The sequence below is a fragment of the Chiloscyllium plagiosum genome, chromosome 43 (assembly GCF_004010195.1).
Source record: "Chiloscyllium plagiosum isolate BGI_BamShark_2017 chromosome 43, ASM401019v2, whole genome shotgun sequence".
Taxonomy (NCBI): domain Eukaryota; kingdom Metazoa; phylum Chordata; class Chondrichthyes; order Orectolobiformes; family Hemiscylliidae; genus Chiloscyllium; species Chiloscyllium plagiosum.
This window is the reverse complement of record NC_057752.1, coordinates 12,121,545-12,138,480: the sequence shown is the minus strand read 5'-3', so window position 1 is coordinate 12,138,480 and position 16,936 is coordinate 12,121,545. Positions and strand designations below refer to the sequence as shown.

Below are 16,936 nucleotides of genomic sequence, written 5' to 3'. Positions count from 1 at the left end.
GAGTGTGGGAGTGTGTGTGTCTATAAGGGTGTGTGTGGGTGTCTGTGTACGCATCTGTGTACGTGTGTGTATAGGAGTGCGCGCGTGTGTGTGTGTGTGTGTATATAGGAGTGTCTGTGTGTGTGTATAATGCAATGGTGGTCACCTGTAATGTGACATGAACCCAAGGTCCCGGTTGAGGCCCTCCCTATGGGTACTGAACTTAGCTATCAGCCTCTGCTCGGCCACTTTCCTTTGCTGCCTGTCCCGAAGTCCACCTTGGAGGATGGTCACCCGAAGGTCCGAGGTTGAATGTCCTGGACCACTGAAGTGTTCCCCAACTGGGAGGGAACCCTCCTGTCTGTTGATTGTTGTGCGGTGCCCATTCATCCGTTGTCGTAGCCTCTGCTCGGTTTCCCCAATGTACCATGCCATCCTTACCTGCAACGTATAAGATAGACAACGTTGGCTGAGTCACATGAGTACAAGGTGGGAGGTGTCCCCACGCGTAATGGTGGTATCTATGTCCACACTCTGACATGTCTTGCAGCGCCTACCATGAATGGGTCCATACAACCCTGTGGATTGGCCATGCTAAATTGTCCATCATGTCCAGGGATGTGCAGGTTAGGGTGGATTGGTTGTGAGAAATGCAGGGTCACAGGTATAGGGTAGGGGGTGTGGACTCCATATGCCAAATGGCCTGCTTACACACTGTAGAGTTTCTGTGGCTGATCTTTTACCTCAACTCCACTTTCCTACACTATCCTCATTCCATAACCTTTTTAATCTCCAAGACTCGATTGACCTTTGTCTTGAAAACATCCAGAAGCTGACCATGAACAGCCCTCTGGCGTATAAACTTCAAAAGAAACATCACAGAAGCACTTCACAGGAGGCTCCCAAGCATTGAGGATGTAACCTAGACAGGGGACAAAACGTCTGCAACACACATTCCCAGCTCGGCGAACACAACCACAACAACGAGCACCCGAGCTACAAATCTTCTCACAAACTTTGAATCCTTTTCCAATATCCTATAATATGTACAATGGGACAGCAGTTCCTTAGTTTTACTGCTGACCTGGTTGATTTATGTAGAAAATACAGAGATATTGAAAAGCAGCAATCAAATGCTGTCAGAACATTATAAAGTTTGTTTAAACCAATATTCAGGATCTCCCAACAAACGTGAATAGTGGCGTGGCCCTTTAGAATTTGATACTTATAGTACAATGCTGGTTTTGTGTTTCAGTTCACAGTATAAACATAAATGCAGCTGATTAAAAGACATAGTGTCAGTCATTCTCATTTGATCCTTCTCCTCAGTTGCATTATTGTATTGAGTGTGGGAGATCAGCCAGAATATAGTTTACACATTTCTTTCATTGTTACCTCAGGGCGTGCTAGAATTCATGCAGTCTGATGCTCTAATAGCGTAGCTAAAACAAATCGCTGAAGCAGAATTGCAAAGGCTAGAAAGCACAGCCCTCCCCCAGATCCAGCCCAAACTGTGGATCAGATACGTGGACAAAAGTTTTGTTATCATTAAACGGTTCAAATTGGAAAGTACACATCATCTCATCAAGTTCACCAGAGAAGAAGAGAACAACAACTAACTCCCATCCTTAGACATACTGGTTGAGCGAGTGAATGAACAACAGTGAATTCCTTACCAGAGTGTACAGAAAATCTACACATACAGACCACATCCTCATTTACAACAGTAACCACTCCAACCTCCACAAACAGAGCTATGTCAACACCCTATTTAAACAAGCCACAACGCACTGCAACAACCCAGAACTCTGCAAAAAAGAAGAGGAGCACCTATGCAAAATCTTTGCCAATAATGGGTACCCTATCAGCTTCATCCGCTGATGCGTGGCATACAAACAGCATCAAGAAGACACTGTGCTGCCCCCGCCTCCCCAACACACTGGTCACCCTACCCTACATTAGATTACTTACAGCGTGGAAACAGGCCCTTCGGCCCAACAAGCCCATACCGACCCTCTGAAGAGCAACCCACCCAGACTCATTCCCCTACATTTACCCCTTCAACTAACACTACAGGCAATTTAGTGTGGCCAATTCACCTAACCTGCACATTTTTGGACTGTGGGAGGAAACCAGAGCACCCGGAGGAACCCCACACAGACACGGGGAGAATGTGCAAACTCCACACAGACAGTTGCCTGAGGCGGGAATTGAACCTGGGTCTCTGGTGCTGTGAGGCAGCAGTGCTAACCACTGTGCCACCGTGCCACCATTAGAAACATCTCAGAACTAACAATGACATTTCTACGTCCTCTGGGAATAATGACAGCACACAAACCAACAGCTACACTTCACCAGCTACTATCCAGGACAAAAGACCCCATACCCACAACATATAGGACTAATGTGATATATAAAATACCAGGCAGTAACTGCGAGAAATATTACATAGGAGAAAGGAGTAGGAAACACGAACATCAACTTGCAACACAACCGGTCCTCTCTCATATCGATACACACTGACAACAAAGGACACCAATTCAACTGAGACAATGTTATGATACTGGGACAGGCTAAATAAAAACAAGCTCGGGAATTCCTGGAGGCCTGGTATTCATCCACTGGTTCCGTAAACAAACATCTACACACCACCATGGTACAAAACTGGAATTAGAACCACCCACTGCAACAGAAAGTGCCGTATAAATTCAGGGCAGCTTCATCCGAAGGCTACACGGCTCTGAAAATGTCACCCAGGAAGGATATGAAACCTGGGCAAGAAAATCAACCAGCTCAGTGAACCGACCAACAACTTTTATACAAGGTCAAAAATCACACGACACCAATGGGTTTAATCCAATGGGTTTATTTGAAAATACTAGCTTTCGGACCGCTGTTCCTTCAACACCTGATGAAGGAGCAGCGCTCCAAAAGCTAGTGTTCTCAAGTTAACCTATTGGACAATAACCTGATGTTGTGTAATTTTTGACCTTAATGCAACCCAGTCCAACACCAGTACCTCCACATCCCAACTTTTATACAAACAAATTCTGCTCATTTGCTTTAAAGTAGTTATCCTGGGAGTTTTGTTCTCAGCAATCTTACATGGCACGAGGTGGGGACACAATTTCTGGAAGTTATAAACAGCCACATGGCACCTATTGGCTATTATCCTGTTGCGCTGCGAAAGTGCATGATGCAATTGTATGCATTTAGAAGTTTTGTATTCGTTCATAGTGTCTGTAGTAGTGACATCCATAAACGTTTCGCTCAAGGTGAACCAGAGAAAATGCCTGAAGAACTTCAGAAAATATTTGGAGCAATTTCGGTAATTGTCAGTTCTTGCTTTACATTTTACAAACATAAAAAATAGGAGATGTAGACCATTCAGCCCCTTGAGCCTGCCCCACTATTTAATAAGGTTATGACTGATCTGCTTATGTACTAAATTCCCATCTACCCCGATAACCATTAATTCCCCTGCTCAGCAAAAGTCTGTCCAACTGTCTTAAAAATATTCTGTGATCTTGTCTCTACTGCCTAAGGACAGCTAATTCCAACATCACACAGACTTCTGGGAGAAAAAAAAAACCTCCTATTTGTCCCAAAAGGGTGGCACCTAATTTTAAACCAGTGGAAACATATTAAACCTATCCTCATAAGACTTGGCACTCCTTCTAGGTCTAGCCAACTTCATGAATCTGCTCTGAAACGCCTCTATTTACATCCTTCTTTAAATAAGAGGTCCAAAACTGCAGATAGTAATTTGTGATGTGGTCGTACTAATGCTGTAGATAACTGAAGCATACCATCCTTACCTATTTAAAAATCACACAACACCAGGTTATAGTCCAACAGGTTTATTTGGAAACACTAGCTTTTGGAGTGCTGCTCTTTCATCAGGTGGTTGTGGAGTACCTGATGAAGGAGCAGTGCTCTGAAAGCTAGTGTTTCCAATTAAACCTGTTGGACTATAACCTGGTGTTGTGTGATTTTTAACTTTGTACACCCCAGTCCAACACCGGAATCTCCAAATCATCCTTACTTATGTTCTCTTGTAATGAAGGATAATGAAGCCTCTTGTAATGAAGGATAATATCCCATTAGCCTTCTTGGTTACATGCTATATCTGTATACTAACATATTGTGACTCATGCACCATAAGATGTAAATCTCTCGGAACTTGTATTTCGGTAGTTGTTCTCTATGTAAAGACTGTTTGTTTTACTTTGTTTTTTTTTGACTAAAATGGAAAACAGGGCTATTTTAAAATCAAAGGACTGTGGAAGGAATTGCTGCACTTCTAAAACCAAGTTACTGGAATTTTGTGTGGTGTTTATATTATTGCTTTGTTAAAGTGGTGTGGGACACTAGATGATGCAGCACCAGCATGTGCACACGTGCAGAATGAGGTTTGGCTGGCTGAAATTATTGATTGGAATGTGCAATTGTGATCAGTAATGGATGCTCAAGCTCATCAGCCCAACTGATTGGTTCATCAGCAAATGAATGTTGATGTGAATGATACAGTGAGAAGCCTTCAGACTGTTGGAAGGGCAGGTGGGGGTCCGTCTCTCTGTAGTACAAATACCTGAAGCCTTTCCTCTTGCCAGTTACTGTAACCTGTTGCCTTTAACCAGTAACTGAGAGACTTTGTAATTGGTGTACCAATCGTCCTGTGCCTCCTGCAAAGAAGTATAAAGAACCTGGAGAATGAGATTGAAAGTCAAAGCCCTGGTAAGTGAAAGGATCATCTCAGTAAACCCTAGTGCTTTTGAACTGTGACTCCTAGCCCTCTTTCCCACCCCCTCCAGCCCCTCCATGAAACCACCTTTTGTTTGTCTTTCTATCTATACACACGTTTGAAAAGGAAGTTAGAGTTTTAACTAGTCGATCCATATGTTGATAGTTCATAGCTGGTTACTTGTGATTAGAATTTGCTTATCTGTAATAGACAGGAGCTCTCTAAAGTACCTCTCTAAAGTACTACAGGTTAATAGTTTCAGTTAACGTAAAACAACAGACATAAAAATTTGGGGACTTTGTACAGAGCAAGTCAGAGGTTTTGCAGCATGGAAAGAGGCCCTTTGGCCCATCATGTTTGCAGTTGTGAAACATCCATCTATCCTAATCCCATATTCCAGCACTTGGCACATAGCCTGGTATGCTATGGCATTTCAAGTGTCTATCCAAGTACTTCTTAGATATCTTGAGGATTCATGCCGCTATCTCCTTTTTAGGAGCAAGTTCCAGATATCTACGACCCTATGAGTGAAAAAAAAAATCCTTCCTCAAATCCCCTGCAAGTCCCTGTCCACAGGCTCCCATCTTGCCAAGCAAGTTAAACATCCTGAAAACTTGATATTCACATTGAAAACTGGGCACTGGCCACAACCATGCCATGTCCACAGACATTGGCAGCCAACATATGCCAGCCTCTAAGAACCTTCACAGCACATCTCCGATCCATTTACAGGTTGCTTCTTCACTTCAGTGCTGTATTGTGAGCTACACCAGCAACTCAATGCACAAAATACGGAGGCATGGGATTGAGGGTGATTTAGCGGTTTGGATCAGAAATTGGCTAGCTGTAAGAAGACGGAGGGTGGTGGTAGATGGGAAATGTTTATCCAGGAGTTCAGTTACTAGTGGTGTACCGCAAAGGTCTGTTTTGGGTCCACTGCTGTTTGTCATTTTTATAAATGACCATGAATGAGGGCCTAGAAGGATGGGTTAGTAAATTTGCAGATTACAGGTGGAGTTGTGGAAAGTGCGGAAAGATGTTGCAGGTTACAGAGGGGCGTAGATAAGCTGCAGAGTTGGGCTGAGAGGTGGCAAATGGAGTTTAATGCAGAAAAGTGTGAGGTGATTCACTTTGGAAGGAGCAACAGGAATAAAGATTCCTGGACGTCACAGTCGAAAGAAAGGACAACAGAGAACTACAAACCTGCGTATACAGAAAACCGACAAACACTGACCAAATACTTAACTACACCAGCAACCATCCCAACACACTAAACAAAGCTGTATCAGAACACTATTCCAACAAGCCACCACACACTGCAGCACTGACGAACTTCGGAAAACAGAGGAGAACCACCTATACAACGTATTCAAGAAGAACGGATCCTCAAAAAATACAGTGCGCAGATTCCTCAAGAACAAACCACGACAAGCAGACCAAACACAGCCAGAAACCCTAACCACCTTACCATAAATCAAAGAAGTTTCAGAAATGACAGCCAGACTACTAAGACCCCTCGGAATTCTAGTAGCACACAAACCCACCAACACTCTCAAACAAAAACTAACAAACTTAAAAGACCCAGTACAACCCATGGACAAAACCAATGTCATCTATAAAATTCCATGCAAGGGCTGCCACAAACACTATGTAGGACAAACAGGAAGAACGTTAGCCACCAGGATACAGGAACATCAGCTAGCCACAAAAAGACACGACCCTCTCTCCCTCGTAGCCCTACACACGGATGTTAAAAACCATTTCGACTGGGACAACACATCTGTTCTGGGACAGGCTAGGCAAAGACATGCCAGAGAATTCCTAGAGGCCTGGCACTCCAACCACAATGCCATAAACAAACACATAGATCTAGATGCCATCTATCAACCCCTCAGAAAACAAACAGGAAATGGGTTGGCACGGTGGCACAGTGGTTAGCACTGCAGCCTCACAGCACCAGGGTCCCAGGTTTGATTCCAGCCTCGGGTGACTGTCTATGTGGAGTTTGCACATTCTCCCCGTGTCTGCGTGGGTTTCCTCCGGGTGCTCTGGTTTTTCTTCCACAGTGCAAAGATGTGCAGGTCAAGTGAATTGGCCATGCTAAATTGCCCATAGTGTTAGGTGTTAGGTGCATTAGTCAGCGGGAAATAAGTCTGGGTGGGTTACTCTTTGGAGGGTCGGTGTGGACTTGTTGGGCTGAAGGGCCTGTTTCCACACTGTAGGGAATCTAATCTAATCTAAACCCCAGGAACCCCATCCAGGAGAAAGATATAAATAGAAAGCAGGAGACAACAGCTTTGCTTCACTTGGAGGTCGCCACTGATGATGTTACCTAGCCAGGTAATGAAACGTCTGGATATCAAACCTACTGCTCAGCAAGCAAACCTACACCCTAAATAAAGATTACTGGGCTAATGGTAAGATTCTTGGTAGTGTAGATGAGCAGAGAGATTAGATTCCCTACAGGGTGGAAACAGACCCTTCGGCCCAACAAGTCCACACTGACCCTCCGAAGAGTAACCCATCCAGACCCATTCCTCTACTATCACTATGGGCAATTTAGCATGGCCTATTCACCTGATCTTCGTGTCCATGTGCATAGATGCCTGAAAGTTGCCACTGACATTGGTAGGATTGTTAAGAAGGCATACGGTATGTTAGCGTTTATTGGTAGAGGGATTGAGTCTTGGAGCCATGAGGTCATGTTGCAGCTGCACAAAACTCTGGTGTAGCCTGACTTGGTGTATTGCGTACAGTTCTGGTCACCACATTATAGGAAGGATGTGGAAGCATTGGAAAGGGTTCGGAAGAGATTTACCGGGATGTTGCCTGGTATGGACAGAAGGTCTTATGAGGAAAGGCTGAGGGACTTGAAGCTGTTTTTGTTAGAGAGAAGAAGGTTGAGAGGTGACTTCATTGAGACACAAAAGATAATCAGAGGATTAGATAGGGTGGACAGTGAGAGCCTTTTTCCTCGGATGGTGATGGCTAACACGAGGAGACGTAACTTTAAATTGAGGGGTGATAGATATAGGACAGATGTCAGAGGTAGTTTCTTTACTCAGAGCGTAGTAGGGGTGTGGAACGCACTGCCTGCAACAGTTGTAGACTCACCAACTTTAAGGACATTTAAATGGTCATTGGATAAACATATGGATGAAAGTAGGATAGTGTAGGTTAGATGGGTTTCAGATTGGTTTCACAGGTCGGCACGACATCGAGGGCCAAAGAACATTGCAGCGCAGTACAGGCTCTATGTTCTGTATTCTACGTAGTGGGAAGCTAGGAAAGTGATTGCTAGGCCTCTTGCTGAGATATTTGTATTGTTGTTAGTCACAGGTGAGGAGCCAGAAGACTGGAGGTTGGCTAACGTGGTGCCACTGTTTAAGAAGGGTGGTAAGGACAAGCCAGGGAACTATAGACCGGTGAGCCTGACCTCGGTGGTGGGCAAGTTGTTGGAGGGGATCCTGAGGGACAGGATGTACATGTATTTGGTAAGGCAAGGACTGATTAGGGATAGTCAACGTGGCTTTGTGTGTGGGAAATCATGTCTCACAAACTTGATTGAGTTTTTTGATAAAGTAACAAAGAGGATTGATGAGGGCAGAGCAGTGGACGTGATCCATATGGAATTCAGTAAGATGTTCGACAAGGTTCCCCATGGGAGACTGATTAGCAAGGTTAGATTTCACGGAACACAGGGGAAACTAGCCATTTGGACACAGAACTGGCTCAAAGGTGGTGGTGGAGGGTTGTTTTTCAGACTCGAGGCCTGTGACCAGTGGAGTGCCACAAGGATCGGTGCTGGGTCCACTACTTTTTGTTATTTATATAAATGACTTGGATATAAAAATAGAAGGTACAGTTAGTAAGTTTGCAGATGACACCAAAACTGGAGGTGTAGTGGACAGCGAAGAAGGTTACCTCAGATTACAATGGGATCTTGATCAGATGGGCCAATGGGCTGAGAAGTTTCCTATCGGAAAGATGTTGTGAAACTTGAAAGGGTTCAGAAAAGATTTACAAGGATGTTGCCAGGGTTGGAAGATTTGAGCTACAGGGAGAGGCAGAACAGGCTGGGGCTGTTTTCCTTGGAACGTCGAAGGCTGAGGGGTGACCTTATAGAGGTTTATAAAATCATGAGGGGCATGGATAGGGTAAATAGGCAAAGTCTTTTCCCTGGGATGGGGGAGTCCAGAACTAGAGGGCAGAGGTTTAGGGTGAGAGGAGAAAGATACAAAATAGACTTAAGGGGCAACTTTTTCACGCAGAGGGTGGTACATGTATGGAATGAGCTTCCAGGGGAAGTGGTGGAGGCTGGTACAATTACAACATTTAAGAGACATTTGGATGGGTATATGAATAGGAAGGGTTTGGAGGGATATGGACCAAGTGCTGGCAAATGGGACTAGATTAGATTGGATCGAAGGGTCTGCTTACATGCTGTACATCTCTATGTCTCTGTGATAATGCTGCAGCAAGGACATAGTACACTCAGGGACACACACTCAGCTCATGGGCTGGACCAGGCTGCATCTCCAAGCTCTTCACTTGCTGTCAGCGTGCTCACTCACTCTGAGCCTTTCTCTATGATCACAACATCCCTGCCTTTTGTGCTTTGCCCCCTCAGCCAGAGTAACCAGGCTGATATTTCTGCTGTCTTGCTTTGCCATTTAGGACAAAGTCAGGAAACCTGTCACAGTTGGCAGCAAGCCTCAGTCAAGTCCATAGCCATAGCCTTTGTTTAGAGGGTTCCAGTACAGAAAATCAAGGGTCGCCTCCGATGCAAGTACAAGCCTTTGTTAGACTGTTAGAGGCAGGATCCTCTGTTCGTAAAGGGTAATGTGCTGCATGATGGGCAGCACACCACTGGCTTGACACTTCCTGCCCTATTGCGAGCTTTGTCCTCCTGCAATGAGAAATGTATTACAGGAGATAAAAATTGGTAGCGAAGCTATTTTTGGCACTTTGTGGGGAGGTGTGCCAGGTGAGTGAGTGGCAGCACAGAGGGCATGCAGGATTACTGCTATCAGGGGTTGCAGTTGGTGAGATCAAGGAAGATGTTGCAGGCAATAGAGAGAGGGAGGTCATGAGCCTTGGGAGGTGGATACAGTAGAAGAAATAGTGTGAAGTATCAGAGAACAGACGCTGTTTACACTGGTGGATGGGAGAAAGTCATTGAACCTCCTTCCTATGTTGCCATGCATTCCTCTTGATGACTGTGACTGCACTGACCTGGAACGCAACCTCAGATCAGACTAGTATGGTCTGGTGTCATGGCCTGCACTGTTGGTCCTAGGGGAAGAGGAGGTCCTGCCTCTGAACCACCGCATTCTCACAGGACCTCCAGGTCCCTGCCCTTCAAAGGGTCCAAAGAGGATTCCCCCTGTCTGCCATGTCAGGGCTAAGTGCAGGGAACTCTGGAATGATGTGCACCTGGACAAGAACTAAGGATTTTAAGATTATGCAGGCACAAGGAAGCCTGGTGAATTCTGGAATATCCACTGAGTGGTTGTGTACCGGGAATGGTGAGTGGCATAGAGGGGCAGAAGGCAGATGTGAGAGACACCACAGAGACAGGGTAGGTAATTAATGAGGCAACTCACTGCACTAGTAATCCAGAACTCCAGGTTAATGTTTGGGTGGTGGGGGGGGGGGAAAGCGGTGTAGGTTAGACTCCCACCATGGCAGATGGTGAAATTTGAATTCAAAAATATTTGGAATAAAGAGCTGGCTTAATGGTGACCATGTAGCCATCATCATTGTTGTGAAAATCTATCTAGTTCACTAATGTTGTTTAAGGAAGGAAATCTGCCATCCTTACCTGGTCTGGCCTACGTGTGATTCCACACCTACAACAATATGATTGACTCTTAACTATCCTCTGGGCAATTAGCGATGAACAATAAATGCTGGTCCACCAGTAATGCTTACATCCTGTGAACATATCAAAAATATTTTGTGAGAGAGCTAGAAAACTCACTAAGTCTCACAGTGAGAAACCCTCAACATAACTTGCACTTTGCCAAAAAAGATGATTCAACCCTAATCTTGATTGGTGTATTCTGAGTGTGTTTTTTTTCTTCTTTCCTGCCATGTTCTGACCTTCATTTCCCATATTTCTATTTTCCTCTCTTCCCTTGTCCCTACTCCTTGATATACCACATCTTTCTTCTTTGATCCTTTCTCCACGCTATTTAATTTTAAACAATACTTCCCTAGTTGTGCAGTTCACAAGAACGCTGGCCCCAGTATGGTTCTGGAATAGACTGTCCCAACAGTACAGCGCCCACATTTCTGAGTACTGGTTCTATTGGCCTATGAACCGGAACCCACTTCTCCCACACCAATTTTTGAACCACTTTTTCATTGCTGTAATTTTATGCACCCTATGCCAGTTTGCACATGGCTCCGGAAATAATCCAGACATTATGATCTTGGAGATTCAGCTTCATAATTTCATGCTTAGCTCCTCATACTGTATGTAGAACCTTTCCTGCTTCTACCTATGGAGTTGGCACTAGCATGGATCACAACCACTGGTGTTCTCCCTTCCCTTTTAAAAGGTCCAGCAGCTGCTCAGGAATATCCTTAACCCCGACCATAGGGATGGAAACATACCCCTAGTATCACACCTGTGTCCACAGAAACATATATTTGTTCCCCTCATAACCAAATTCCCTATTGTTATTGCTTTGTTATGATTTCTCCACCACTACCTCAGAACCCCCCCCCCATCATTCAATTGTGGTACAATCTTCCCCTTCTCCAATATGTTCAGAATCTGCCTGTCAATGAGCGGGGCAAAGTCAGAATGCCATTGTTCCTCTGGCTGCACAGCAGCCATTGAAAAATCCATCTTTCAGCAGATACTCGAGCGTGACAAATTGTTCCAGGAATAGTACGTGGGAAGATTGGGCTGTAATCAACATGAGGGATGCCGAGTGGACAGGTAGGTAGATAGTGAGGTGAGTTTGGTAAGGTGCAGTGAGAACCCCTGAGGTCTCTCAGCAAGAAATCCTCCAAAAAACTCAATGCAACTGACAGCTAGAAAATAAAACAAAAGATTCAGCCCAATGTGAACTGTGAAGTGTAGAACTTCTGCAGTGTAGAAGAGCGACACTGCTGCCTCACAGCACCAGGGACCTGGGTTCGTTTCCATCCTTGGGCAACTGTCTGTGTGAAATCATCAACTCGGTGAAGGACGCTCTCTGGGTGGTCCGAAACCTGTTGATCTTCCAGCTGAAGGAGTTGACCCCGACTGAGTGTTGCAGACTGGCACATTCCAAGGTCCAGGACGACGTGTTGAGGGACGCGCTGAAGCTTGGGGCAGCTGCCGCCAAGGCGCGGTGGGGAAAGACCACCGTGTAACATCTGCCTGCCTAAGAAGAACAGGGGGCCCACGCAGTCATTTGGGCTCCGCTGGCGTCTGAGCTCAATGTAATTGCACCAACCTGTGAATAGGAATGATTACCCTGTTTCGATACGCAAAGAAATGGAATGTTTACAGAATGATGACATGTGCAATTGTATAGATTAAATATATATGAATAAAGTATATTTTTGAAATAAAAAAAAACTGTGTGAAATTTGCACATTCTCTGTCTATGTGAAATTTGCACTTTCTCTCTTGTGTCTGTGTGGGGTTCCTCCAGGTGATCCTATTTCCTTCCACAGTCCTGTGCAAGTTTGGTGGATTGGCCATGCTAAATTGCTCATAGTGTCCAGGGATGTGCTGTCTTGGTGGGTTGGCCATGGGGAATTGCTGGGATAGGGCAGGGGGGTGGGTCTGCGTGGGATGGTCTTTAGAGGGTTTGTGTGGACTTGATGGACCGAAGAGCTTGCTTCCACACTGTCTATGATTCAACTTCAAAAAACAAGTTGGTCGAGTAGTGGTAGATGACGTTCAGTGCAGAGAAGTATGAGGTAATGTTTTAGTGTGAAAAACATGGAGAGACAGTATAAAATAAAGGGTGCAACTATAATGAGACTGCAGAAGCAGAGGAACTTGGGAGTGTATGTGCATAAGTCATTAAAGATGGCAAGACAGGTTGAGAGCGTGGTTAATACAGCATATATATCCTGGACTTTATTAATACAGGCATGGGGCACAAGAGCAAGGAGGTTATGTTGAACATACTTCTATCCAGTAATTTCTTGTAGCCTGTCCAGACCTATATGATAGCAAAGCACCTCAGTGGTTATGCCTAGTATGGATTTGGATCTTATAGGGTTGTTGAAGGAAAGCTTGAAACTGCATTTTGACAAGATGTTTTTGCAATTGACTCTCACTCCACTGAATCTGGACTGAAACTGTTCAGATCCTTACAAGAGGAGGTTTCCATTCTGTTATTCTGGACTGGATTTGTCTCACTTGAAAACAGTCAGAATTTGTTGCAGATGCAAAACATTATTTTTATAAAAGGGAGAGGAAAGCATTCACAATCTTTTATTTCGATTTTGGGAAGGAGCCAGAGAATTTCAACACCTGGCAAGCTGCACATTGACCTTCAACCGCTAATTGATCTCAGCAAATGTCTATTTTAAGCAATTACACTTTGTAACCATAAAGGAGTCGGCAAGGTTACATGTAGTTGAACTTCAGTATCAGAACACTGTATTACAGTTATAGTTTAACATTCCTCTCTTTGTCCCCAGCCGACAATGTCAAATTCACTAGTTCAAGGTGTAAGCTACTGAAAGAATAGCTTTCCACAGGTTGGATGAAAAGAATTTTTTTATCTCATTATTTATGTATTTTAATCTGTTCTTGCACCAGATACAATTTTCTCACTCTATACATATCTCTATGCTTCAGAATTCCCATCAATCAAGTAAATATGGTTTCTTGTTTAAGGAGAGCGTAGGTCCAAATATTTTTGTTCTTATGTATTGATAAAAAAGGAGATATTTTCAAAGCTTTTCATCTTGTGCCCATCAGGTCAGATGTGAGAATACCAAATCTCAAAGGGAGCAAGAATTTATACTGTCTGAGAAAAGGGTACTGATTGGTCAAGGATTTGTCATGGAGAATGACCAGTAATCTATTGTTTCACATAGTTTTTGTTTGGTTCAAAAAGGCCATTGCTTGGACATGTTCCTTTTCTGCTGCAGAAGACAGGTCCCTCCGTATGAATTAATGTGGCCCCTAGCAACTGCACGTAAATTTAGACACATGCTTACATATTTACGTACCATTCATATGACCAGGATCTGGATGCTTTGTTGGTAGAAGCACTGTTTGCTTTACTTTATCCGACATATCGAGGTTGGGTCACTATTCTTGAGATATCTAGTCCAGATAATGATTTGTTTCCCCTTCATATCAGTTTGTTCTTGTCTGTTCTAGGTGTGTTCTGTTGTGGGTGAAGGAGGTTGTGGCTTTATAGCTCAACATGAGTCTTATAGTGCTGGCCTTGTAACACGTATCAATAAATGGGTATAACACTGAAAGGATGGTTACATTCTCATAACATTTATTTTTCTCCCCAGTCATTTTAACAGATGAAGAAGTTCAACGGAAAAAGGAGATGATTTTAAAACGTAAAGAAGAAGAAGCAGTCAAGGAGGCAAAGAAACCAAAATTGTCAGATGAACAAGAAAAATTGATTGCCTTATTAGTTGATGCCCACCATAAAACATTCGATACATCGTATTCGTACTTCAGCCAATTCAGAGTATGTATCTGAGCAAAGAGCAGGTGCACGACAAAAGTTATAATCATTCACAGTGTAAAGATATTTTGGATAGTTATAGGGAAACAGACGGCAGACTCAACATCAGACTGTCTATGGAATTTTCAAACTCCAGCATTTCACACTGACCTGGAGGGTTGAGTTTGGAGGAGGCAAGCCTTGAAACCTTGTTAGAGAGAGTTTTGCACGATGTTGGAATCCCTGTAGAGGTCACTAACATTTAAAGAAAAAATCAAATGCCCAGTGACCAACTGACAGAAATTATGCCATAAGGTTTCACATTTTTAAAGAGTTCTACTGTATGCTTTTAAAAAAAAACAAGCACAACTAACAACACTACAGTTTGTCGATATACAGTCCCCTCACTGCATAATTCAGAGCAAGTCATTCATTATACACTGTGAGATCTTAAGGATTTATTCATTTCTCCTTTTAGAATTTAAACTAAATCTGATAAAGCACAAAGCAGTCCGCTTGATTAGCACCACATCCACAAATGTTCATTTCCTCCACCACTGACACTCAGTAGCAGCAGGGTGTACCACCTACAAAGCGCAGAAATTCACTAAGACATCTTCAATGCACCTTTCAAACCCATGACCACTCCCATCTCAACGGATAAGGGCAGCAAATACATGGCAATGCCATCACCTACAAGTTCCCCTCCGAGTCACTCACCAACCTGACTTGGAAATATATTGTTGTTCCTTCACTGTCAGCAGATTAAAATCCTGGCAATCCTTTCCTAATGGCATTGTGTATGCACCTGCACCAGATGTACTGCAGCGGTTCAAGAAGGGAGCTCACCATCACCTTCTTGAAGGCAACTAGAAACAGGCAAGAGAGTTGGGCCAAAGGGTCTGCTTCCATGCCGTGCATCTCTACGACTCTATAAGTGCAGATCCAGACAACAGAGTTTGTACGCGATGAATGAATAAAATTAATTAATTGCATTCCTTGATAAGGCGACACAAGCAGTGCATGAGGGTAGTGCTGTGGATATTGTAGATTTGAACTTTCAGAAAAAATTTGATATCGTGCCACATTGGCAGGTTGGTCAGCAAATTAGAGCTGGTTGGGATTGTTGGGTCCTTAACAGCATGGATTAGAAGTTGGCCAAAAGATAGGAAACAGAGGATAAGTATAGATGGGCATTTCTTAGATTTGAGACAAGTTGAAAGTGGTGTTCCCCAGGGATCGTCCTTGGGGCCCTTGCTTTTTCTGATTTATTTGGAGATGGGTTTTGAGAGCAGAATTCGAAATTTGCACATAACACTCAGCCAGAAAGAATAGTGAGCTATGAGGATGATGCTATGCAACTTCAGAAAGACATTGACAAATTGGCCAAATGGGCAGCCACCTCGCAGATGCATTTCAGTGCAGAGAAATGAGAGGTAACTTAGGTAGAAGAAATAAAGAGAGACAATACAGGTTCATTGATGTAACTTTGAGGGGAGTACAGGAGGGGAGGGACCTCGGGGTTCACATGCTTGATTCTCTGAAGGCGGGCAGGCAAGTTGAAACTGTTGATAAGAAGGCTTATAGGATCCTTGGGTTTATAAATAGAGGCATAGAGTATAAAAGCAAGGAAGTGATGCCATAGTTCTACAAATCATTGGTCAGACCACGTTTGGAGCATTGTGTTCAGTTCTGGGCCCCTTATTTGAGGAAGGATATTCAAACCTTGGAGAGAGTGGAGAGGAGATATACTAGAATGATACCAAGAATGAGGGAGTTTAGATACAAGAAAAGATTAGAGAAATTAAGCTTATTCTCCTTGGAGCAGAGAAGATTAAAAGGTGACCTTATTGAGGACTAGCTGGGTAGATCGTTCAGAAGCCAGTGCAGACACAATGGGTCTCCTTCTGTAATGTAAAATTCTATGATCCTTTGAAAACGCCACAGCTCTTCAGAATTCACTTTGATTTCTCCTCCATGTTCCAGCTATTCTCTAATGTGTACATTTTAATGTTTGGCTTCCATTATTGTATGGCTATCTGTGGTTAGCCAAACAAGTGGTTAGCATTGCTGTCTCTCAACAACAGGGACTCGGGTTCAATTCCAGCCTTGGACAACTATCTGTGTGGAGTTTGGACATTCTCCCTGTGTCTTCCGGGTGCTCTGGTTTCCTCCCATAGTCCAAAGCTGTGCAGGTCAGGTGAATTGGCAATGCTAAGTTACCCATAGTGTTCAGGGATGTGTAGGTTAGGTGTATTAGTCAGGGGAAATGTAGAGTAGTAGGGTGGGAAATGGGTCTGGATGGGTTACTGTTCGGAGGGTCTGTGCGGATTTGTTGGGCCAAATGGTCTGTTTCCACATTGTAGGGATTCTATGATTCTATAACTTTTCTCCTACACCTTGTGGATGTGGATTTCGCAGCTCAAATTTGGACCTCATTCCATTTTTGCTCACTGATTTAAAAATCAAAAACACCCTTGCTCCTAATAGTCTTTATGTTCTGTGTCCTGATATTGAACAGATACAGCCCTGACAGCTTTCTGTCTCACTTCCTGCCTGT

At 43.8% G+C, this 16,936-nt stretch overlaps 1 protein-coding gene across 4 annotated transcripts in view; it reads left to right on the top strand.

The window, feature by feature from the left end:
- LOC122543385 (vitamin D3 receptor B-like) overlaps positions 1–16,936 on the top strand; it is a 310,459-nt gene that overhangs the window by 201,011 nt on the left and 92,512 nt on the right. For all 4 annotated transcript variants that reach the window (XM_043682065.1, XM_043682066.1, XM_043682067.1 and 1 more), the window contains one exon: positions 14,216–14,400. In XM_043682065.1, the coding sequence (XP_043538000.1) occupies positions 14,216–14,400 (185 nt within the window). The remainder of the gene's footprint in view (positions 1–14,215; positions 14,401–16,936) is intronic.